The sequence below is a fragment of the Pseudopipra pipra genome, chromosome 10 (genome assembly GCF_036250125.1).
Source record: "Pseudopipra pipra isolate bDixPip1 chromosome 10, bDixPip1.hap1, whole genome shotgun sequence".
Classification (NCBI taxonomy): Eukaryota; Metazoa; Chordata; class Aves; order Passeriformes; family Pipridae; genus Pseudopipra; species Pseudopipra pipra.
The window spans coordinates 22,833,052-22,855,897 of NC_087558.1; the positions used below are offsets into that span (position 1 = coordinate 22,833,052).

The window sequence follows — 22,846 nt, forward strand, 5'->3', positions numbered from 1 at the left end:
GGTTGGTACTCACCTGTGACACGCCCCATGTGCACTGCCTCTCTCGAAGTCTTTCTTTTCCCTCTGTTCGGCAGCCTCATGGATCGGTAGTACTTGGAATTTCTTTGGATGGCAATGTAATGTGTTGGCAAGTCCCCCTCGAGCGCCACTGGGTCAGCACCTGCTGACTCCTCCTCACCCTCAGAGACCGACCCCGACTCTCTCAGTACCTGCTGAGAAAGGCCCTGCCAGAGCCCACCAGCGGAGAGCCTGTGGGTGGCTTCTCTCCCATGCTCATCCATGGCTCCCAGATCTTGTCTCTATGGCAACTGAGATGATGGATCAGCAGCAGAGCAGCAGAAGACAGGTAGCCTCCACAACTCCATCAGCTGCATCCGAGTCAGAGCTGGAGATGGACAAACAAAACACAACAAAACAAGAGAAGAAAGGACAAAGTTCTGATTAGTTCAGAGGCTGTAGTCCATCATCTGTTTAGGATAACGAAGACTTCCCAGAACTTTTTTTCAGAGATCATTCTGAGATCATCATCTCACAAGCCTTATTCTAATGTCCTGAACATTGCTTTGATGTGCTCATGGTTGTCCTTCCACGGCACGTGGTAGTGCTACTGATGTTACTGGAAAAATGTAGTATTTTCTCAGTTGATGACCACTCCTTTTTGTCAGTTGTGAGCAGCAGATTACTAGTTGATTTAGAGTAGATAACAGGGAATGGTCATGTCCTTGTTTGTGAGAGTGAAACTGTTACTGAACAGAAAGTAATAGCTGAAGAGAAAGCTCTGTTAATCTGTCTATTATCTGAAGAATTATTGCCTTTTACAGGGTGCCTTCTAATACTTATCAACAGCTCACTCCTGCTGTGCACATGAGTGAAGTAAAAACCATGTAACTGTCCAGAAGTGAAGGTAGAAGAGACAAGATGATGTAGTGCAGAGACTTGATTAATTTTCCCAGAGTTGCCCTCAAGTGCCAATGTGCCTCCTCAGTGACATGGGGACCAGCACAAGGGTCCCACTGCTCCGTGTGTCAGTACGGGGACTGTGCCACCACTCCCAAGCATTTTTAGGACTCCAACAGCAAAACAGCAATTGATCCTTCAGCCTTTGCAAGACTGGGTAAAATGGGAACTGATTACTTAAGCATTCGCTGCTCCTTTGTCTGCTGAATTCTTAGAGCTGTCAAATTCCTTCTGAGTACATAACGTGATTTTGTGACTGATGGGGGCTATCATGAATAGTAGAAAGACATGCTGTACAGGAAATGTGAATATAAAATTGACAGCTGGCTGAGAGAAGGGCATAAAAGGGTGCTGTGGATTAGTCATTAGATGCTGTTTTGAGAAGTTACATGTATCACTGATTTGCTACATTTACAGTATATCCAAGACACAAGATACTCCAGAAAGTTAAGCATTTCAATTTTTGTTCTTGGTTTTCTGCAATCTTTATGATCCCATGTGTGCCACAAGCTTTTCCCTTGCTTGCCCCCCAGGGTCACTCCAGCTGACCCTGGGATATCAGGGACAGCTGGGACATCATCTATGAATCCTCTGCTTTCCAAAATTTTGAAGGGCCCCATGATTTATCCTTATAAAGGGTGGGTCACTACCTGAAATCATGCACTGGGCATGAGCTTCCTGGCCCTACAGAGCTGCTTTCTCCCTTCATAACCTGAACCACAGCATGCAGCTCACAACTGCTAAATTTGGATCCTGACTTCAATTCTGCCGAGATTTTTGGACTGTTTGGAACTGGTGGTTGCTCTGGGACTGTTTCCAGTGTTACTGGAACTCTATGAAGGACCCATTTATTGGTTGTGGTGCTAAGTTTGGTTTGTAAATGACTCTGAGGTATAGAGATTCACTAAGCTTGTTTCTGTGGAACAGCAAAATAAAACCAGCTGCTGTTGGAGACATTTTGAAAAGAAAGAAGAGGCCTGGGCCTCTCTCAGTGTCCCAAGACTAAAGCCCCAAAGGCTCGATCCTTGCAACTGTGATGGACGATGTCTGTTAACTGGACCAAAATTAGGATTACAGCTGTATTCCTTCCTAACCCTAAACTCTAACAATTGCTAATTTTTGATTTCTTTCTCTTCTATAGATTGTTTTATGCCTTGTCTTTCGAGGAGATGAACCTGTAACAATCTCCTCTATATCAAAGTTCCTGTGTGCTTTGAGTGGCCACCCTTTGTCCATGTGACTCAGACTGGTGCAGAGACCTGTCTCTCCTGTGGCCTTTGCAATGCTGACATAGTTTGCAATGCTTAGCAAATTGCTGTTGGTGTTTTCTTCAAAAATGAGTTAAAGTTTTCACAGGAGCTGCTCAGCAGTTAAAGTTTTCACAGGAGCTGCGTGCTCGAAACCACGTAAATCTCCCAGGGGATCATTAGGCAAAGAGATGCCCATGTGTGCATGAAGAAGATTGTTTTCCCCTTTCACTTACGTGGTGAACATGGGAACACCTGGATGTCACTGCTGGGCTTTTACAAAGAAACTTGGCAGAGAAGGAGCCTCCAACACTCAGCTCCAACACTCAGACGTAACTATGTGTTCAGCAGCCCTGTCAAACCAGTGTGGTTATCTTTGCCAGATACTCCTCCTTTGGTCCCTCAGAAGAGTGAAGGTGCCCATCCCACACAGTCAGCTTGCTGCCAGGCTACCAAACAGTCCCTAACAAACAGGATCCTTGACCAGAACTGAATATAGCAATGGATGAGAGAAAGACTTCCATGTTTTCTGGGAGAGGCAGAGGGGGCACTTGTTTATTGTGGTGGTTATGAACAATACATACTGGTTTTTTACTTTCTTCAATGAAGAGTTCAAGAACAGAATGTATTTCTGAAGGCAATGCTTCTGATTCCAAAACTGATACTCTAAGAAATTATTGAGAAACGATTTACTGATATCAAATAGCCTTGGCTTTTGCAGTTTTTAGGCCTATTAAAAAACTAGGGATGAGTTTAAGGGATACATTCAAATTTCATATTACATTATTCTGGTAGCAGTCAAGCTATTCAGTGACAGAGAATGAATGACTCAGGCAGGTGTGGACCATAACTATCCCTGTCTGAGTGTTTGCAGGGAATTTTTGAAGAAGGTGTTCACCTCTGATAATCACAGGTGAGTGTCAGGTCTTGCATCCGGAGTAACCCATCCCAAGTATATTCCCATGCCACCTTGAGATCACATGGCTGCAGCATCCCCACTCACCTGGATGTGCTTTGCAGGCAAACACACTTCCCTGTAGTTCATGGAGATCAAAGCAGCAGTCTGTGGAGAAAACAGAAAGATGGCAACCTTGAAGCCAGTATGTGACGCACATACAGAACACTAGAGATATGCATTTTGACTCACACATAATTCAGCCTCCAGGAATTTGACTGGGTAGAAATTTTACTTGCCAATGGAAAAAACTGACACTTACCAGCAAATGCCATGACTTTTGTACAAGAACAGTTGACCTCAGGGATGCTGGGTAAAATGCTAATAAAAATGGTATAAAAGACTGAAGTTCCTAGAGCAGTGTGGACCTGGACACATGGATGCATGCAGGAAATAAGGATCACTGCTGCCTCTGGGAGGGTGGCACTGGGTGTGTTTTCAAGGCATGGTCTGGCTGTGAATGGCACTAACTGCTGGTCCCTACTGTACAAAGAGAGTGGGTGATAGGGATTCAAAGAGTCTCAGGTGTAGGAAAGGCATATCAGGTGTGACTTTAATCAGCTAGAGCTACTCAAGGATGTTTTCAGTAGCAGAAGATGCAGACTGGAAGATGAGATTGCAGCCATGTAGACCTGCAAATGGGTTTGTTCTGGGCAGTTTGATCTGGGAGTCTGGAGCAGGAGGTACATTCTAGCACTGGCTGAGCATCACTCCCTGTTTGCCCACCCCACGCCGTGCCAGGAGGGTGCAGCTGCACGGGAGGCTGTGTGACAGGGGCAGAGTGTGTGACAGGGGCAGAGTGTGTGACAGACAGGGGCTGAGTGTGTGACAGGGGCAGAGTGTGTGGCAGAGGGAGGCTGTGTGACAGGGGCAGAGTGTGTGACAGGGGCAGAGTGTGTGGCAGAGGGAGGCTGTGTGACAGGGGCAGAGTGTGTGGCAGAGGGAGGCTGTGTGACAGGGGCAGAGTGTGTGGCAGAGGAAGGCTGTGTGACAGGGGCAGAGTGTGTGACAGGGGCAGAGTGTGTGGCAGGGGCAGAGTGTGTGGTCTGTCACTGGTGGCAACCTCGGTGGGTACTGGTGGCAGAGGGAGCTGCTAGGACTGGCAACCCCAGAGAGTCAGGGGAGCTGCTCCAGCTGTTGCTGAGGCAGGAGGGGTGCATGCTGTGTCAGCTGCTGGAAAGAGCCACCTCCTTCCCTGCCAAACGTGCTGCTCCACATGCCCGACCCCTCTCTGTGCTGCTCCACATGCCCGACCCCTCTCTCTGCAGCAGTTCTCCAGGGCTGCAGCACAGCCAGGCAGGCAGCTGGATCCTGGATGCTTTGCTGCCCCTGGTAATTAGTGGCCCTTGGTAATGGGCTGTTTTGCTATGCCTGGTGCTGGCCCTGAGCTCCCAGCCCCTGTCTCTGGGAGGGTTTTTTCTGCTCGCTCCCCTCCACTGCCACAAGACAATCATAATCAAAACTTCTGGGTCCCTGCACTCAGCCTTCCCTGCCATGGAAGGGCTGCAGCAGGATGAGAGCAGTGGCTCTGCTTGCTGGTGAATCCAGTCCTTCTTAAATTTCTAATTCCCCTTTAAAGTGGGGAGGTGTATTGTCTGACTGAAAAGTGCTAAGTACTGTAGTAAGGAAGTCAAAGAACACTTAAGGATTTTGGAATGAAAACTGCTCAATTTGCTGATCTTAAACAATGCCGTTGCCCAGTCTGGAAGGGTAATGAAGATTGCTTAATTAATATTAAGACAGGCTGAAATCTCCAGCTGTGCAACTCTGGGGATGTTTCAAAGCAGGAAGTAACAGGTGTGAACACAACTTGACTGCATGGTTGGCCTATACAGGGACATCCAGTCACCGGAGATGAATTGCCCTTGCCTGATTGTATAATGTGTCCCCACCACCACAGGAACAAGATCACAGTATTGATGTGTCTGAGTGGCCACCCAGCCTATGCAGGTGGGTGCTCTCAGCAGCCAGGGCAATGAACCCCCTCACTGAGTTACCTACTGGTGTGTTCGTTTTGGGGCTCAGTGCAGAAATTACTGTCTTGGCTTTGGCTGTAGGGGGTTTATTCTATAGAAAGGCAGAAGGTCTTATAATCTTTTCTTCCTTTTTATGTGTCCAAGTTGTTTCAAGTATAAAAGCCCTCTTAATGACTCATCTGGAAGGTTTTGCATGCTGAATGTAGGGATGCACCTTTCATGTATATTTGATGAACCAGATGGAGCTCTTTTAAGAAAGTATTTTGACTTCAAGCCCTCATAGATAACATGGCTCCTTTAATATTTCTTCTTTAAATACAGTCTGAATGTATATGCAAGTACTGATTTAGCTGCATCTTAACAGTTTCTTTCTAAAATGCTTTTTTAAAAGTCTTGTGCAAACCAAAAACAAACCTCTCCCTCCCACCACCATCAGTCCCCCGTTACATCCCTGCTCATGCATTAGGTATTGACTCCTTCCCATCTTCCTGGGTTTTAAGTGGAGTAGAATGTCATCTCTCAGCTCTTTCACTCTGCTTGGTAACGAGGCAAACCCAGCTGTGCCAGGTTGGAGCACAGTCCAGGCTCCAGCAGCAGCCCTTACTCATGGGCCACTCCTGCTCACTCAAGGAGTGCCATCCCTCAAGGAGTGCCCCGTGGGAGGGCCCTGCCAAGGCTCAGGGCTCCACACAGGCTCAGGCCTGCGTTTGCATGGGGAGATATTTCTGTCTGAGTCAGGGGAATAGTAACACCCACAGACTCAGCCCCAGGCTCTGGCAGATTTAGCTCTCAGCAGATGTAGCTATGAATTCATTTGGCCTCATCAGTGGTTTAGGGAAGGCTCAGACTTTGAGCCACTGTGAGTGAGGAGCTGAGCCACCCCTGCTCCAGGGGGGGCTGACTTCCAGCAGAAGGATGTACAGGCAGCTGGGCATGGGAACACCTTACCCTAAAGCCCTCGGGGCCCTGAACTGCCTGACCACACATACATTTATGCTTTCACTGTTACTGGTCAGGATCACCATCCTTGAAGTGTTAACAATCCTTGACCCTTTCTATTAGGTGGTGGCAAGAGACAGTTAAGCACATGTCCCTGTCCAAAGCAAGCTACATGACATTTCACAAAGGAATTTCAATTATTTAGGTACAAGGCCAAGGTATTATTTGATTAAGGCACAGGGGTGGAGACGAAAAGGAGGAGCATGAGAATAGACTGACTAAAAAATGAGACATGGATCAAAGAGGTTCACAGCAGAAGCCAGACAAAACTAGACAGTAAGTCAGGGGATGCTGGCTAAAAGGATATCAAATAATTTGACTCCCTATGTTTCCAGTAATCAAACATTTTGTACTTATTATGTAAATAAGATTAAATTCTATAACCAGCCTTAACAGAATCAAAGTACAACACTCCAATTTTGAGATAGTCTTTCAGGTGAGGAAGGTTAACAGAATGGTTCTATTGCCGTGATTTGGTGCTGGTACCTTATTCATAGCAGGCAAAACCAAGACAGAATTATGCAGTTTGTTACAATCTTGTGACAAAAACCCCCTTTATGTCTTGCACATATGTTACAGAGAACCTGTTTTAGAAACACTTCAGGGACTAAAAATAAACCCATTGGACCCATTTAATATAGGCTCCAAACCATGTGCTTTAGGCACCATGAGACCCAGGGAGCAGGGCTTGGAGGGAGAAACAGTACATGTAAAATGGCTAAAAATTACTCAGATGGTCTCACTAGATCTAAAACTGTTTCCAGAATTAAGTCAGGCATTGTGGGAAGGTCTCTGGATAGAGGTAAGCATGCATGTGTAAACATGGACACAAAATGAGTGTGTCCTATACTGGTTACTTACATATGACAGAAAAGGATACGTGCCTTCACACAGTGCCCTCTGTGTGAAACATGGGCTATTTATAGCAGCTACTTTGTGTTAATTAACTAATATATCTCAATATATACTTAATAAATAACACCAGATAACTGCATATTTTTCTGCTGCAGCATGATTTATCTTTTTGACTATTTACTGGTTCTTTAGAATTCAAAACCAATTATTTAAAAATGTTCTTTCCTGTGTGCCACTAATAATTGACATCTCTGATCAAATCATGCATCTCAGAGATTGATCCTGCCCTATCCCATTAAATTCCATCCTTCATCCCCTGGGTCTCATGTAATAGATGTAGCTATGGGCTATAGCTAAGATGTTAAAGAACTCCCCCTCTGGAGCTATTCTACATATGTGTGTGTACATATCTATGCATATACAAACACACACGTGCTCTCCCACTGTGGAAGAGGAGCCAGCCTCAGTTTTAAAGCATACAGAAGAGCAGAAGTGGAAATCTGCAAGCCTTTCTGGGTTTTTTTATAAGCTCTTAGAACTAATTAGATGAAAATCTGACCTCATTTCTATTCCTTTCCTTAAATTATTACACATGCAATGGTGAAAGTACATCTTTGCGTGAAGATTTTGAGAGAGTCCTGAGAAGTAAAATGGATAAAGCCCATCCTGTTCCTCTGACATCACTGACATATCTCTCTACTAACAAGAAGTCTTGGCTCTAGAGGAAACCCCTTTCCTTTTCCTGCTGTTTATGAAATGTTGTTGTCCCTGATGCCATCCCATTCCTTATTTCTGCTTAGAAGATTCTACTGAAACTGTTGCTAAGTAGCTGTGGTTTGAAACTCATGAGGTTTTCCAGGCTTATCTCTGGAAGAAAAGCGAATAATTAAACCCAAATCCCTGCATCTCCAGGCTGGGGGGAGTACACAAGCATCAGCTCAGGGCTCAGGTGCCAATCACAGGATGGAGTCCCACAGCAGAAGGCACCAATGTACTGTGCAAGCCTGTACACGAGGCCTCAGCAGTCTGGCTGGTGATCTCCCCTGTTTTACAGGCTTGCACATGGGAGTTGTGGGTCCTTGTTCCTTTTTGTCTGTTCTGTCGGCTGTGTGAAGCCTTCTAGCCATGGAATGGACATGCAACATAGAGCTTACACTCAAAAAGACTCAATTACTCAGGTAGAGAAGCTTTAGTTTCCAATGAAATGGTTTAGTCAAAAACACGGTACGAGAACTGATGTCCTGGGCATAATTCCTGGCTGAAGGCAGAAAGGTTTGGTAATGCCAGGACACTCAGAAAAGGAGGATCAGCAGAGGTCTTGGTTGAAGCTTTTCAAGACAGACTAGTTAGTAAGCAGACAGGCCCAGTGTCCCTTGGGCAGACAATACCTGCACTGCTCTTGGGGAAAAATATAATGATGCTCAGTTCTATTTCTAGATTTGCTGGCTGTGTATGAGACACTTGTTATGGAAGAAATGAGCAGGGGTGGTTGTGTGAACTGCAGAGAGGTAAGAACTCAGAGGGGTTTTTATTTGAAAGCTTTCATGCAGAAGCAGGGAAAGAGAGGGCTGACTTTGTTGATCGAGAAATAGTAGAGCTCTCAGTTTTTCCTCCCTCAGTGGTTATTGGGTGGAGGGTCCAAGGAGTGCTTGTTTGGTGAATCTGCTGGCAAATTTGTAGCTGCAAGGGAGCCAGAAGTCGGTAGGATATCAGAATACTGTTAGACTGGTTACTGCTGGCTTGCAAACCCAGGCAGGTTTGGAGTGCTGCTATGCCAGGCTGTCCTTGTCAACTGCATTAAGCTAATTTCAGCTAATTTCAAACCTGACATAAGCTGATACTATTCTTACAGCCTGTTACTCTGACTGCAAGTGCCTTTAGTAACTCAAGAAAAGCAGTTGATACACAACTCTGGAAACTGTGCAGCAAACAGCGTGGGCTGATGCAAACCTCCCCTTCAGGAGGGCTCCTTTGAGGCCCCACGGGAGGACCTGGCAGGACTGGAAGGTCTCAGGACCACAGCTCCTTCTCTCCTACTGCTGGGGGACTGGCTCAGGGCTTAGGCAATCCCACCCAACCCTCCCCCACTGGCCTCTAGTTTGCCAGCTCCAGCCCTGGTGGTGCTCCAGCTCCCTGTGCATCCACAGGGACTCTCCAGCTTTGGGCCAAATGAGTGTGTCTGCAACCAGAACTCTGTAGCTCGCTCCACCCAAGTGCTAGGAAAGATTGGCAAACCTTTCCCTGTTGGATCTTTCCTTCTAACAGCCCTTGTTACCCTCCTCTTCATCCCCAGTTTTTAAGCATGGAAGAGGAAGGCTGGGATAGGGGCAGTGAATCTCACAGGATCCAGGATTGGGTCCTGTGAGAGCAGATGTAATTTCTCAGCTCTGCTGCAGTTCCCTGGGCAATCTTGAGCATGTCAGAGAGTTTCCTGAGTCTTAGTTCCCCATCTCTACACTGGGATTGGTATATAAGTTTATGAATACTATATTTCTTCCACAGCCTTTTTTCTTCTGAGTTATTTGAGCAGGAGCTTAATGTAAGTACAAGAGCATGACATGAGATAGCCTAATGTGTTCCAAAGAACCCTGGATAATACTGTAATTAAAGGAAAAAAATGAACCAGTTTGAATATTCTTTTTTTGGTTATTTTTCATTTGATGCTTTATACTTTTCAGTCTCCAGGTGAAAAGCAGGCATTTTGTCTAGGTTCCTAGTTCCTCAGTGTCCCTGTTGTTCTTCCTCAGTTTCATTTGAACTGGCTGCAACTTCTCCTAAAAAAGGGTTCTTGTTTTAGGAATTGCTCCTTTTTGGAACAGCAAAGTGCAAGTTTTGCACATTGAGTAACCTGCTTGACCTGGTTTTCACAGACATCTGTTTGAAAGATGATTTTGGATAGGAAAGACAAGGCAGGGAGGAGATGCAATTTCCAGATTGTTTTAGGCTTTACTGAGTCTTGTCAGTTTTCCTTATTTTAGATCTAATGGGACAGCTTCCACGGGGTGCTGCTTGGAAACATGAAATATTTCCTCCAGGTGCTATGGTGGGAAAAATGATAATTGCCTCTAGAAATCATGGAACAAGCTACTTTCAAAAGGAAAATCTGAGTGAAAACCCCAGGCACTGGCCACATACTCAGGGAGAGATGACGGTAATTATATAGTCAGAGAACTTTATATTGTCTTGCAAATGTCCTCTCCAAATTATAGCAGTGTGGGACAATGGCTTCTTTTTCTCTGGGCTCTTCTTTTCTGGCAGTTACTGTGGTGTTTCACACATACTCCTGTATTTACAGTTGGTCTTAAAGTGGATTGAATCTGGAAAAAATCAGCCCTGACTAAAATTTCTGTCCATCTCTTAAGATGGATGTCAACCAATCAGTACTTTTTGCAGGTTCAGCGAAATATTTTAAATACTTTTCATTATTTCAGTGCAATTTCCTGCTTTCAACTAGATCTGGAAGGGACAGCTGCACTACAACGGTGGAATCTGTTGATAGTTTAGGATCTCAAGAGCTGTCTTGTTCTTATGAAATCTGAGTCCTTGTTTACTTTGTGCATTTAAAAATATACCTAATTGCTGGGACAGAGTTCACAGCTACATTGGATTCCCAGCAATTGGCCTCTGAGAGTGAAAGGAAAGATCAGCTAAGGGGAAGGATCAGCCTGGAGTTAAGAGGAAAACAAGCTGTTTTTCACATTTCCTGTCTTTATTTGTATATTTTTTTTAAAGCCAGATCACACATAAACGGTTGCCAGGAAAAATCCCCACTTGTCCTGCCCCTGGAAAAAGACACGGTTTGGTTGGCTGGTTTGGGGGTGTTTGCTGTTTAGTTGGTCACATTAATGCTGCTCTGTGCAGGCTCTGACCAGGCTCCCTCCCTGGGATGGCTTTGGTGCCTGTCAAGTTGTGCCAGTGGTGTCTCTCCTCTCTGTCAGCCAGTATTTCAACAGTGCCACAACTGTGCTCTCCCTGGCTTGCCCACAACTCCTTCAGAGTGGCTTTGCTTGTAGAGCAAAGTCAGTTCTTTCCTGGGCACTGGATCTGTGCCTTTGTTTGTGGCCTGCCGTTTCGTTCCTCTTCCAGTATCCCCCCAGATTAGGATTTTACTCACCTGACACCCAGAGGCTGAACCAGTCTCTCATTTGCCATCGGGATGAGGTATGTCCAAAAAGTCTGAACTAAGCTCCCCCAGGCAGTTAGAGATTTGCAATTCAGTAGTGAATCCAGAGGCAGGTATGTCCTACAGAAATTTGCAGTCCTTCAGTCCTTGTACCTTCCTGTCAGTTCTGCTTGAGAGTAAAGTTTCCCTCAAACTTTGTTTGCTCAGTTTCCAGAGTCACAGCAAACACAGTTTAAAGGCACGGCTTTCTCTTTACCCAGATAAGTTAGTACAAATATGCCCTGAATGTCCTTTGCACTGCTTGTGCCAAGGCTTAATGACAGGGCATTGTTAAACCTCCCATATAAATCTTTAACAACTGGGTGAAACTTCAGTCCAAATATGAAAACTCAAATAAGTGAAAACAGTAAATGGCATTTGCTTACACTTTAAGACCCACTGGCTCAGAAACTGCTCTTGCTTTACATTATTTACAGCCAGTTGAGATGAAAAGACCTAAATGTTTATGACTATTTTTAGATTGCCATTTCTTAATTTCATGTGTATTCACATACCTGGGCACTGGGGTGGATATAGCAGTGCCAACCTGGTTTTATTTTAAGGCCTTTTGGATCAGTTCATCCAAATGCCTGTTATAATTTCCTCCCTTGAAATAAATAATTTGATTTCTTATTGAGGTTGCTTGCTTGCTTTCGATGATTTGAATGTCCCTCTTCTGGGGGCAGCTTAGGCCCAGTGCTTCAAAGGAAGACAAACAAGTCTGTAATTGCTGTAGATACCTGTGCAGTGCTATACTTAGGAAGGAAGTTTTCCCTCATCCTCAGATAACTCACTTGGTATTTTTAAGCCTGCAGTTGGATCGACTCTTACAAGAAGCATCACATCTCCTGCTGAATTTTATGCTAGTCTTTCCTTTGTTTTTTATTTCTTTTTGAAGTTCACTGGACTTGCCAAGTCCCTTGTTCATCTCAAAACATATTAATTGTTCACAACATTACCCTATTCCTTTTAAAATGCCACTGTGTGCCCAGCCTACCGTGTGGAAGGTCAGATGTTCCTTGAGTTAAGCTTGGGTTAATCTGAGCTCAGTCATCATAGTTTCATGGTCAGCAGTGTCAGTGTCCCTTATATCAGCTGAGGGCCTGGCCATAGAGGGCTGCCAGCAATTAATCCTGTAATGATTAATCAAGGTCACCATCAGACCTGCGCACTGCTGGTCCGAGAGCCAGCGGGACTGGGAATGAGGGATGCCATGGAATCTGGGCTCCTCTCTGTCGCAAGAGCTGCCCAGGGTGAATCTAGCTAGCCTTGTGCTTCAGACTGCCTTACCTGAGTGTCCCAGCACTGCAGAGTACATGAAGCAAGGGACTCCGGTTTTATTGCTTTTTCCAGCCAGTAAATTGCTCCAGTGACTCCTTCTCAGTGTTGTTATTTTGAGAGTAAATAAATCCTACTTCTACAATCCCCTTTTTGTGTGTAAATCTCACCACCTCTCTTCCTTTGCTTCCCATAGATTGTGCCATTCAGTTTGTTACAAAAATAAGGTACATTTATTTATTTTTCTGTTCCAAATGGGCAAAGTAAATGGAAAAATATAATGGGCAGGCTGTTTATTGGGTGTTGTCTCTCCCAGGGCAAGGCAGCTCCCCTGTGACAAACTCACGACTCACCGTGGAGAGTCAGAAGGCTCACAGGTCTTACAGGCTATGAGGTGGCTGTTATGCTTTGAGTTGAGGGAGTATTTTTTGATTTAGTCCAATTTTTTCCACAAGGTGAGGAAATAAGTTGTGAAAGGCTATGACTTAGTGGGAGAGAGACACTGGCAGAGGATTCTCTGCTTACTCCTGCTTGTGGAAATCAACAGTAATGTAACTGGAGTCAGTGGGGTGTGAAATGGTGCCCAGTGAGTACCTGCTCATCCTGCCTGCTGCTCCTACAGCTGATAAGGATAGCGAGGTGCTGGTCTCAAATGTGCTCAGAGGCTCTTTTCCTTGTCTAGCATTGGCACTAAAAGAAAGCAGTGAATGTTTCCTCATTCAGTGAACCCTGTTTCCCAAAGAGCTCTGCCATTAGCATCTGCCTGTTATATTCATAATTATTATTACTCTGGCTTTTCCTTGTTTGCTTTTTTCCCCTCCCCTAACAGAGTAGACTTTCAGTCAGAGCTCGGGTCTATAGGATTTATCTCCTGCACCCTATTCCCCAGCACCTGGAAAGCAGCCCATGGTGTTTAGACTGCAATGTGCAACCTGGTGTGATTGGTGCCTCACATGGTGTGACCCCACAGACCTCCTGGGCTGTTAAACAGCATCCCCAGGACAGCAGCCACACTGCACTGCAGAGAAAGAATCCTGAATTACCTGGGCCAGCCTTGCCTTTTAATGGTGCCAGGAGTCAATGGGCACAGGTTTAACATTTTGCAAGGGAAATACACTGTGATAATTTTCAATGGACTATGTGTCACTCACTAAATACCAACTCTTGTTTTCCTCCTAATTACTTTTCACATACACTCAGAAGCATTAGCTTCTGAATTCCTTTCCTCAGCCTCCATTTGCAGCTATTGCTGTATCTTTCCTAAGAGGTGGCACCCGAAAGTGAACGTGGTCCTCCAACTTCAAATGCTCCATTGTTCAGGATTCTGTCATTATATTATATTCTGCATTATTTTTATATCCTCTTATTAATGCACCCACACACCCCATTTGCATTTTTTAACCTTTTTAAAAACGTTTTCATTACAACAATCAGATAAGGGCAATGAAGTAAGCGTGGAACAATAGAAGTGAAGAGCTTGATCCTCCTCAGACTGAAACCTGTTTTAAACTTCACTGGTGACACTGAAAGGAAAGAAGGAGAATCAAGCTGTGCACATCTACAGAGGGACATCCACTTTTGATACTTAATAAGGAACAGTTTTGTAGAATAGTTGCAGCACACAACATGTTTGGAAAAAGCACTTTTATCAGCAAGGGTGGGTTTGCAGCTAAAGAACTGTGGTATGGGCTGAAGAGCAGTGCTGGAGCCTGGATGCTGGCAGTGCTTGGTGCTGACTGTGCAGGGAGGCAGCACAGGCTGCCCATGTTGACTGTGGGTTTGCCCTGCACAGGCACTGGGGTTCGCCCAGTTTAACCTCCCTGCAGGACTAAGCAACACATTCTTCGTTTTGGGAGTAGTTTGAGCCTCTGCACAGCCCCATCTGATACCTGTCCTGAGGAGTGGGCTGAAGGCAGGGCACCCCAGCTGGCTGTAGAGGAATGTGTGGGGTCCTGCTTGGAAAGGGAGGTGATAAAGGGAGATGAGAGGTGTCCTGAGGCACAGCCACTCTGCCACGTGTGTGCTGCCACCATAGCCCATGAAACCACTGCCACCACAGCAAGCACATCTGGGACTTCCACTCAGAAGAGATGGACCATCAGTTTTAAGCTGCAGCTGGACAAGGTGATTTCTATTAAACAAATGAGTATTTATGGGTTGTCTGGCTGCAGCAGCCGAGTGTGTGACTCAGAAAATCACCCGAGTAACACTGCTGCTAGCCAGGGAGAGGAAAAAAGGTGAAGAAATCCATAAAGCAATAGCTCATGTCTGGCATTCTGGCAAACCACACCTTAGAAGCCTCCTTCATGAATTGCTTCTGCTTTGGATTTTCTCCAGGAGTCACTGTTGAAAGTTAATATCTGGTGGATATCAATAGCATTGTCTCTGGAGGGACTTTTCCTCACATTGATTGTTGCTTGATCCCAGGTAAAGCATTGAGATACAAATGCCTTCGGGCTTCTCTAGTGTGCCCCAGTTAGGCAGTACTTCACTTGCCCAGTTAGACAAGGTTCATAAACACGGGGTGTGGTTTTACGATGCAGCTAATTAGCCCCGATGGCTAAGTGCCAGTCTGGGAGGTGAGTCTGCTCCTCCTGTCAACAGCTTTGAGCTCCTGCTCCTACTGCAGATTCTGCTGCTTGTTTGACTCTTGCTGACGCAGTCCAGGACAATGACCTAGCAGAAACTGTTCACTTTTTTCTTTATGGATTAGTGTTCTGCCAGACTGACATCTGATGGCTTGCCAGGGTAAAATGAGCATCCGTGCTGGCACAAGAAGGGATACAAGGTTGCTCAAGAGAGAGGAAGGAGAGCAATACAGAAGCATTACATTAATTAAGGTAGTCAGATTGGTTGTAAATCCACACCTTTGCAACTCCCTCTTTGGCTTGCACAGATCAACCACAGCTGCCATCAGTTGAAGAGATTTTCTTCCCCTTCTGTCATTACTAGCAAGATCTGTTTGCAGGATTGTTATTTTCATTTTTTCAGATCACTTCCAAGACAAGAAGTATTAATGGCAGCAATGGAAACAGCAGAGAAGAGGAGAAAGCAGGGGATGCAGCTAGGAAAGGTCCTTTCTGACAGCAGTAGCACATGTAGTGGTGAAATCATTTGCTTGGGTACTCCCAGCAGCTGCAGGTGCAGGCTGAGAGGCTCTAGGCCAGGCAGGGCACAACTGGGAGAAGGGGTGCTGCCTCCTCCTCTTCCTCAGCTGTGACCCCAGGCTGTACTCTACCCTTTGTTCCTCAGCCTGACCCTTCCCCATAGCTCATTGCCTGCAGCTACTGTGATAGTTTGATCCTGGAACACCTCCACAGAGGCTCTGGGAGCTGCACCTGCCTGCACCAGCATGTCATTCCTGTATCCCTGCCTGGGCTCCCCTGTGTTAACCCATTTCTTATCCAGAAAGAACGTGCTGGTGGATTGGAGGTGTGGGGAGCCAGGAGAGCAATGCTGGATTATCACAGCACTGTCACCTCCTGGTTGTAACACTTTTGTGAGGTCTTTTGGCAAACTTTCCCAGAGGTCAGGATCACTCTGAGAGGAAGCACTGGGACCAGAGGGACTTTCCTGTCCTCAGCCCCAGGGCAGAAGAGGTCCAAGAAATAAGACAGCACGGGAACTGTATGACCATCTGGAACAGCAGCTGCTCCACAGCGCTGTCAACCCATGCAGGTAGAAATATGCTGCTTAATTACTATGATAATGTAAAAGTCCTTCCCTATTGTTTGTCCAGCTCACGTGGAGCCACCCCTTATATGCAAAGCAGGTTTGCTATTTAAATGTCAGCTTGTGTATACATGCCAGCTCCTGGTTTTCTTGGGGATCCAAGACAGCTGACATTGCTGCCAACATAAATAATTTTGCAGGTTGGAGATAGTTGGTAAGAGCGTGGTGAGCCTCCCTTTTATCTACTCCAATAGGAGTGCTTTTTGGTTCTGGTGGTTTGTTTTTATTTCCTTTTGACGTGACTTCCAGGAGACACAGAGTGAAAAAGGTATTTATTTTTCTTTTTTTCTTTTCTTTTAAAAACAAACAAACAAACAAACAAAGTTTTTCATAACAGGGACGTTGCTAGAAACGAAAAAGGTAAATACAACATTTTGGAGGTTCAAGTAGGAGTGCAGTTTGTGTATTCCTCCACAAAACATATTTTAAGAAAAATACTACTGCTTCATGTAATTCCTCCCTATTGCTAAGAAAACCTCCACTCTAGGGCACAGGAGCTACTGCCAGCCTGAGCCACAGCAGTTTGAAAACAGAACTTGGTCGATTGTTTAGGAAACCATGTAGTGGGGAGCCTGAAAATCCCCATGTAAATGTGGTATGAAGTTTTTACCACAAGAGAAACTTTCTGTTTCTAGTGTGGTTAAAAAGTTAAATCCAATTGGCTGCTGGGTTAATGTAATTCCAGTTTTGTGTCTTTTTCAGTTTTGAATTCTGAATGGTTTAGTTTGTTTAAGGTTTATTGTTTGACAGTTTCACTGATAAGGTCTTTCTGACTTTACATTGAGGGTGATTTATTGGACTAAATAAACGTGTTATGAATTTCTACAGCCTAGATTTAGTGTGGGATCTGGTCTAAGGGCACAAGCAGGCTGGGGATGGAGCACTCTAGTGCTGGGCTGTGGCAGAAACAGGCACAGCCAGGCTGTTCAGCAGGGAGGAAGGGCCTCCACACAGGAATACCCTGTGGAGCAAGGATTCGAGAAGCAACCCAGGTCTTCTGTTTCTTAGTCCTATACAACTGGAACATGGCTACTCCTGGGAGCCCTCTATGCAATATCCCTTATTTTCCTTTAAGTGAAACAGAGAATGTGTTTCAGCATTAGTTGAAATGCTTTACACATTTAGAAAACACTGTAAATCCAGGTCTGATGTTGAGTACAGAACAACTTATCTTGGATTCTTATGCTTACCTTGCAAAGCAGAGTTTTAGTTGGGTTTTGTATTTGGCTCTGCCTGGGTTTATTGTTTGTGTTTTTCCCCCCAACCCCTCCCTGAATGGGTTGTCTGTTTTTTTGGGACCTATCTAAAATCATTCAAGAACAAGCTGCCTGCTGCACAGAGTGTGGAGCTCTCTGATGGAGACCAAGGGATAGAGTTCAGCCTATTACCTCATCTCTGCTGGTTTGTTTTTAAAGACACGCTGTCATTTCAGCTTGGATCTGAACATGTTAAGAACAGGTCTGTACAGAAGCTGAGGCCAGTGGAAATGTTACCGTTTTTAGTCACTTGGAGAAGGGTAAAGCAAATAAACATGCAAGGGCTCATCCTGCTCTATAAAGTCCATGTGAGCTGCCCTGAAGGACAGATGAGGAAGGAACAAGTACCCTCTCCTGGAGTCTGCCAGCACCTATCCCTTACCGCCACTTGGGCTCCTTCCAGGCATGAGATCCAGCACAGATTCATTTGTTGACAACTGTTATTTTTTTTGACTCTTCTGGTGTGCTGGAAACAGTCTCTGCTTTGGAAATCATTACAGCTGTGCAACTTGCAAACTATGAGTAATGGCTTCCTCCGGTTTAACTCCCCCTTCTCTTAGTGTTTGCACTGTGCTCGTCTTTCCCTGTCTGCCTGGTCCTGCCCGGAGGTGAGGTACTGGATCTCGGTGCAGCAGCTTCCCTTGTGCCTTGGAGAGGAATTGCAGGTAAACATCATTCTCCCTGAACCGGACACTTGGCAGGGATAAGCCTGGGAAATGAATTAAACACTCCAGTAAATACCAAAATGACGAAGGGAATATTGGCTTAATGACTACAAGATAAATTTCCCTTCTCCTCACCAGCACCTCTCTCATCTGGGAGGAGGTGAGGAGCTATGTTCTTTTCTCCTAGGAAAAACTTACCTTTCTCACTCTTTTACCTCAAAAAAGTACAGCTAACTCTTCTCTCCAGGGTCATTGAGTTGATGCAGATCTGAGCAATTTTTATCTTCTTGTGTACAGCTCTCCAGTCTCCTACTTGTGTTTCAGGCCTTTGTGTTCCAGAAGTTTAGCTTTTTTTTTTTTTTCCCCAGTTATAGCTCTTGGTATTTCAAAAGATGCTGCTGTGATCTACAAACTTTGCCATTGTCCTTGGGTCGTGCTGCCTGCAATACTCTCTTCTTCCTTGCAGGCCAGGCAGTGCTATTTCAGTAGGGTTTAGGAGCAGAGTAGCATCATGGACATGTGCATCCTCTGGCAATTTAGCCTTGGAGGGACTGGTGTGTCTGATTTGAATTCCTGCAGTGCTGGAGGATGAACTTTGGAACATTCTTCCTGTGGCTGTCCTGTCAACAATTTGCCAATTTTACTTCTCTTTTATTCAGGAGGGTCTAGTTAGTGGGTTTGCCTTTGAAAATGGGTAGAGGTCAAGAGAAAAATCAATTCCTTTCAGTTGGCTGGAGAAGTAACTAAAGCCAGCACTATTTTTTTCTTTAATATATAAATATTAAGAACTTTAAGTTTATTTAAAGATCCTGCATTTTGGATTCTGTGTGAAACTCAAACTGTTATGACTCAATCTCTGCTTGAGGATCCACGAGGCAGAAGGCAGAAGAAGCTGAATACTGACTTTAACTGTGTTTAAAAAAGGATGGAAGAGTTTCTCTGCAGATGGATACACAGTGTGTATATACATGCATCCAGCCATAAGAGCCACACTGTGTGTAGGGAGCACATATACAAGTGTGTGTATATGTGTGTATATACACACACTCACACATACCTCTCTTTAGTCTCTGGATAGATGGAGAAGTCACTTGGTTCCAGTATTTTCCTTGATTATAGTTGTGGGTGCTGTGTCCAGGAGCCTCAGGCTTGTTTCTATGGCAGCTATTCCCAGTTCAGTGAGTTCCTCAATCCCCTTTTGGCAATAAGGGGAAGAGTGTTGTGACACTCACATTGACATGGAGGGTTGAGAGTGTGGGCAGAGGTGTCTGCAGGTGACAGGCTCACGTGGGAGGGACTCAGGTGCAGCACGGCCTCCTGTGGCACTGGTCTGGATTTCCATCAAGGGCTTCATGGCCCAGATCTCTTTCTCTTCTACCTCTCCTTTATATTTTTTTTTGGTTCTTTTCCTTCCCTCTTGCTCTGCCCTGAAGCAGAACTGCAGTATCAGAACAGCAGACTGCAGTACCACGAGCAGGAACGCCAGGGAACCTGTGCTGCACTAGACAGGCTGACTAATTCCCTTTAAATAATCTCCCTTTAAATAGTCTGGAAGCACGCTGGTGAGTTCTGTTTCAGGAGCCATGAGCACACAGCCACGGCTGTGGGCTGTATAAATAGCCACAGCCATGCTGGGAAGTAGTGAACAGCACAGCTATTTGTTCTAGGAAGGTCTTCCTGCTTCCTTCATGTTACTGCCTGGATAGCTGGGATCTAGTTCTGGAAACCTTTAGTACAGCAGTGGTGAGGTGACAGTTGGTGACAGTGAGGAGGGAGCAGCTGCTCCTGGGAGATGGACTTCCCTCTGCAGTGGCTTTGGATCTGAGTGGCAGTGGGGCTGTGGGGCTGGGGTCTGTACAGGTCGCTTTAGCTCAAACAGTACAGTTCAGACCCTTCTGAGCAACGCTGTGAGTTCAGAGATCTCACTGGTATTTATGGCAGCTGCAAGGCGAAAGCAAGGAAACATTCCCTGTCTGGCTATGGATCTGGAGAGAGTGTAATGTGATGGTGCTGTCTGAGGAGGATGAACTCAGCCTATCTGTGCTGTCCTAACTCAGGAATCAGCACTGCAAAACAAAACAATTTAAACAAACTGTGGACCTAGTCAAGGTTAGTTACACTGGCTAATACAAGCTTTCCTCTTAAACATGGAAGAGTGCAAACTATTCTCCAGGTAGGTACATGCACTCTGCAGCTGCCTCCACAGCTGGTCCTGAATTATCAAGGGAGCCTTCAAAAACACGAGGATCTGATCCATGTCCAATAGCTACTATAGCACTTTCCAAGACTTGGATAAATAGGAGAATCCTCAATGAAGAGTGCAGCAAGTCTTGCCTCAGCTGAGGTAGGAGGCATTTGAATTTCTTACTCATAGTGTATTGTCATCTTCTCCCTGCCATCCTACCCACTCGATGCGTCAGAGATCTAAGGCTTGATTTTTTTTAATATTTATTTTTCTTTTTTTTTCCTTCTCCCCTTCCCTGCTGAGCAAGGGATATCCAAGCCTTCAGTTTCTGGTGTATCATGTCAGAGACATGTATTTTCCTTCTCTCTTTTTCTTTTTTTTTTTCCTTATTTTTGCCCCCATCCGCTCAGAGATAATTCCCTCAAGCCCACCGGGTTTTTGCCACAGGAGGAGCTCAGTGCAAGAGGACAGTGGGCCGAGTGGGTCTTGGGAGAGGAACAGAAACTGTGTGGGGCATAGCACAGACCAGGTACACAGAGGCAGCTTCCTTAAATTCTCCCTCATGTTTGCTTTCCTTCATAACGTTGCTTTTAAGTCACTGTAAAGAGAACAAGGTTTTCACCTGGTCAGAAGTGCCACCCAAAGCTATGGGACACCATTCAGACTGTTCTTTATTCTTATGGAAGGAGGGAAGTTCTCTTCCTTTCTTTATTCGTGCTCAGTGCTTGTCATCCCCAAGCTGGGGCACAGCTGAGGTCAGGGATTGCCTCAGTGTGTCATTTATATGAAATTTTAAACTCATATTTAGCAAAGCAGAAGTTCTGTGCCAGGTTTTGGATACACCATCACCAGAGACGTTAATGGTCTTCTGAGGGCAAGTACTACAATGTCTTATTATCAACAGTCTTCTGAATTACAGAGTAAACCCACAGAAGTCCTGGCCTGTGAATTTAATTAAAAAGCCAAAACAAAGCACAGCTTTTTTATTAACTGTATTTAGTGCACTTGCCTTGCAACACTCCAGCCATATCAACCAGGCTGCTCCTGGGGTAAGTCTGGCCTCAGTTCCAGCTACTCTGCTACATACAGGTTCTCTTTGGAAAAGCAGAAGAAAAAGACAGAGCTGAAAGCAGCAGAAATTGTTTCAACGCAGGACAGGCCCCACTGAGCAAGGAGAGCAAAAAGCAGCGCCCCATCCCATTTTGCTGGGACAAAATGCAATGTGCTTTGTCTTCCCTCCAGCACAATGGCTTCGTTCCCTGTCTTGGAGCAAGAGACGTTGTTCCGGAACGGTACCTGGAGCTATCGCATTCCAGCCCTGCTCTACCTGCCCCGGTTCAGCATGATCCTGGCGTTTGCTGAGGAGCGGGAGGATGTGGTGGACGAACACGCCAAGCTCATAGCGATGCGCAGGGGCGTGTACGACCCCAGCACGCACCACGTCCAGGTACCGGTGCGGGGAGGGAGCGGGGGCACCGCCCACCCGTGCTGCTCACATGGCTCCACAGCACTGCAGGGGATTTGCCCTCTTGCTGGAGGGACAGGGCAGCTTCTCCTCCCCAGTTACAGGAGACAAATCTGCCACTAAATAATGCACGTGTTGCTAAAACTGCTGGGATTCAATTCTGTGACCGGGCAGCTGTTGGGGGTCTAACAGGGGGCAGGTACAGCAGATACTCCAGGAGAGGCTTTGGACCCATCACTGGGGATGGGGATGCAGACAGAGAGAGGAAACAAAAGTCCTGTTGTGGCAGCCAAGATGTGGAGGAGAGGCAGAAATGGGGAGTGGCACAAGGACAAGGAGAAGTAAATTAGCTATCAGTTACTATTTTTTTTGTTTTTAATTCATCATCTTAATACTAATTTCTGGTTTAAAAAACAATTGAGAACAGCAAGTCTCCCCACGCAAAAGAGCGTTGTCTGGTGTGTTGGTGCCAGGGAATTGGCTACTTTATTAACCTACCAGTTATTATTAACAGTTATCCTGCTGGGTGGCTGGGGGTGGTGGATATTCTATTTATAGTAATTTGTTTGCATTTGCAAAGGCATAAATGTGTTGGGGGGAAAAAAAGTAATTATATTTTTGTGTTCCAAACCTTCATTAGTTGTCTTTGATTATACACTCCTAAGAGCTGGATTCTGCCTTGCAGAAGCAGCCTCTGAGCACATCTGCAGTATCAGACCATTCAGGTTGCATCTTGTGTAACTCTTTGTAATTCAGTTAAGTAGGGCTCAGTTGGTCATAAACTTAGTCATTTGTGTTCACATGTTAGATTTTCTTAAAATGGAAATATTAAATATTCAAGAAAAGTTAATATAGGCTGAATAGACAAAGAGAAAACATGATCAAAAAGGGTAATCAGCAACTCAGGGCAGAAAAGCGAATTAGTATAATTTTACTGGAAACCACTGCTTCTTTTACAAAGCCCATAACACTATTTAGGCATAATTTTCTAATAGCAATGTTAGTGTTAGAAATGTGATGGTGTTAGGTGCTATTCATTTAAAGAAAGACAGGGCTTGCAGGGTAGTTATACCTGCTCTTTTCTGACTCGGACAGCTCAGGGCCCAAATCTCCA

The 22,846-nt window shown here is 45.3% G+C and overlaps 2 protein-coding genes across 6 annotated transcripts in view; one reads left to right on the top strand and one right to left on the bottom strand.

Moving 5' to 3' along the window:
• NGEF (neuronal guanine nucleotide exchange factor) overlaps positions 1-11,299 on the bottom strand; it is a 50,711-nt gene extending 39,412 nt beyond the window's left edge. Inside the window, exons 1-3 of the mRNA XM_064666713.1 lie at positions 11,104-11,299; positions 3,208-3,267; positions 14-385 (exon numbers count right to left, since the gene is read on the bottom strand). Of these exons, the coding sequence (XP_064522783.1) occupies positions 14-281 (268 nt within the window). The 5' untranslated portion in view covers positions 282-385; positions 3,208-3,267; positions 11,104-11,299. The remainder of the gene's footprint in view (positions 1-13; positions 386-3,207; positions 3,268-11,103) is intronic.
• Positions 1-22,846, top strand: part of NEU2 (neuraminidase 2) — a 36,497-nt gene that overhangs the window by 11,951 nt on the left and 1,700 nt on the right. For 4 of the 5 annotated variants that reach the window (XM_064666723.1, XM_064666722.1, XM_064666725.1 and 1 more), the window contains one exon: positions 21,510-21,714. In XM_064666723.1, the coding sequence (XP_064522793.1) occupies positions 21,510-21,714 (205 nt within the window). Of the gene's footprint in view, positions 1-17,980; positions 18,083-21,509; positions 21,715-22,846 lie in introns of those variants that run through there. The other variant, XM_064666726.1, reaches the window with a different exon arrangement.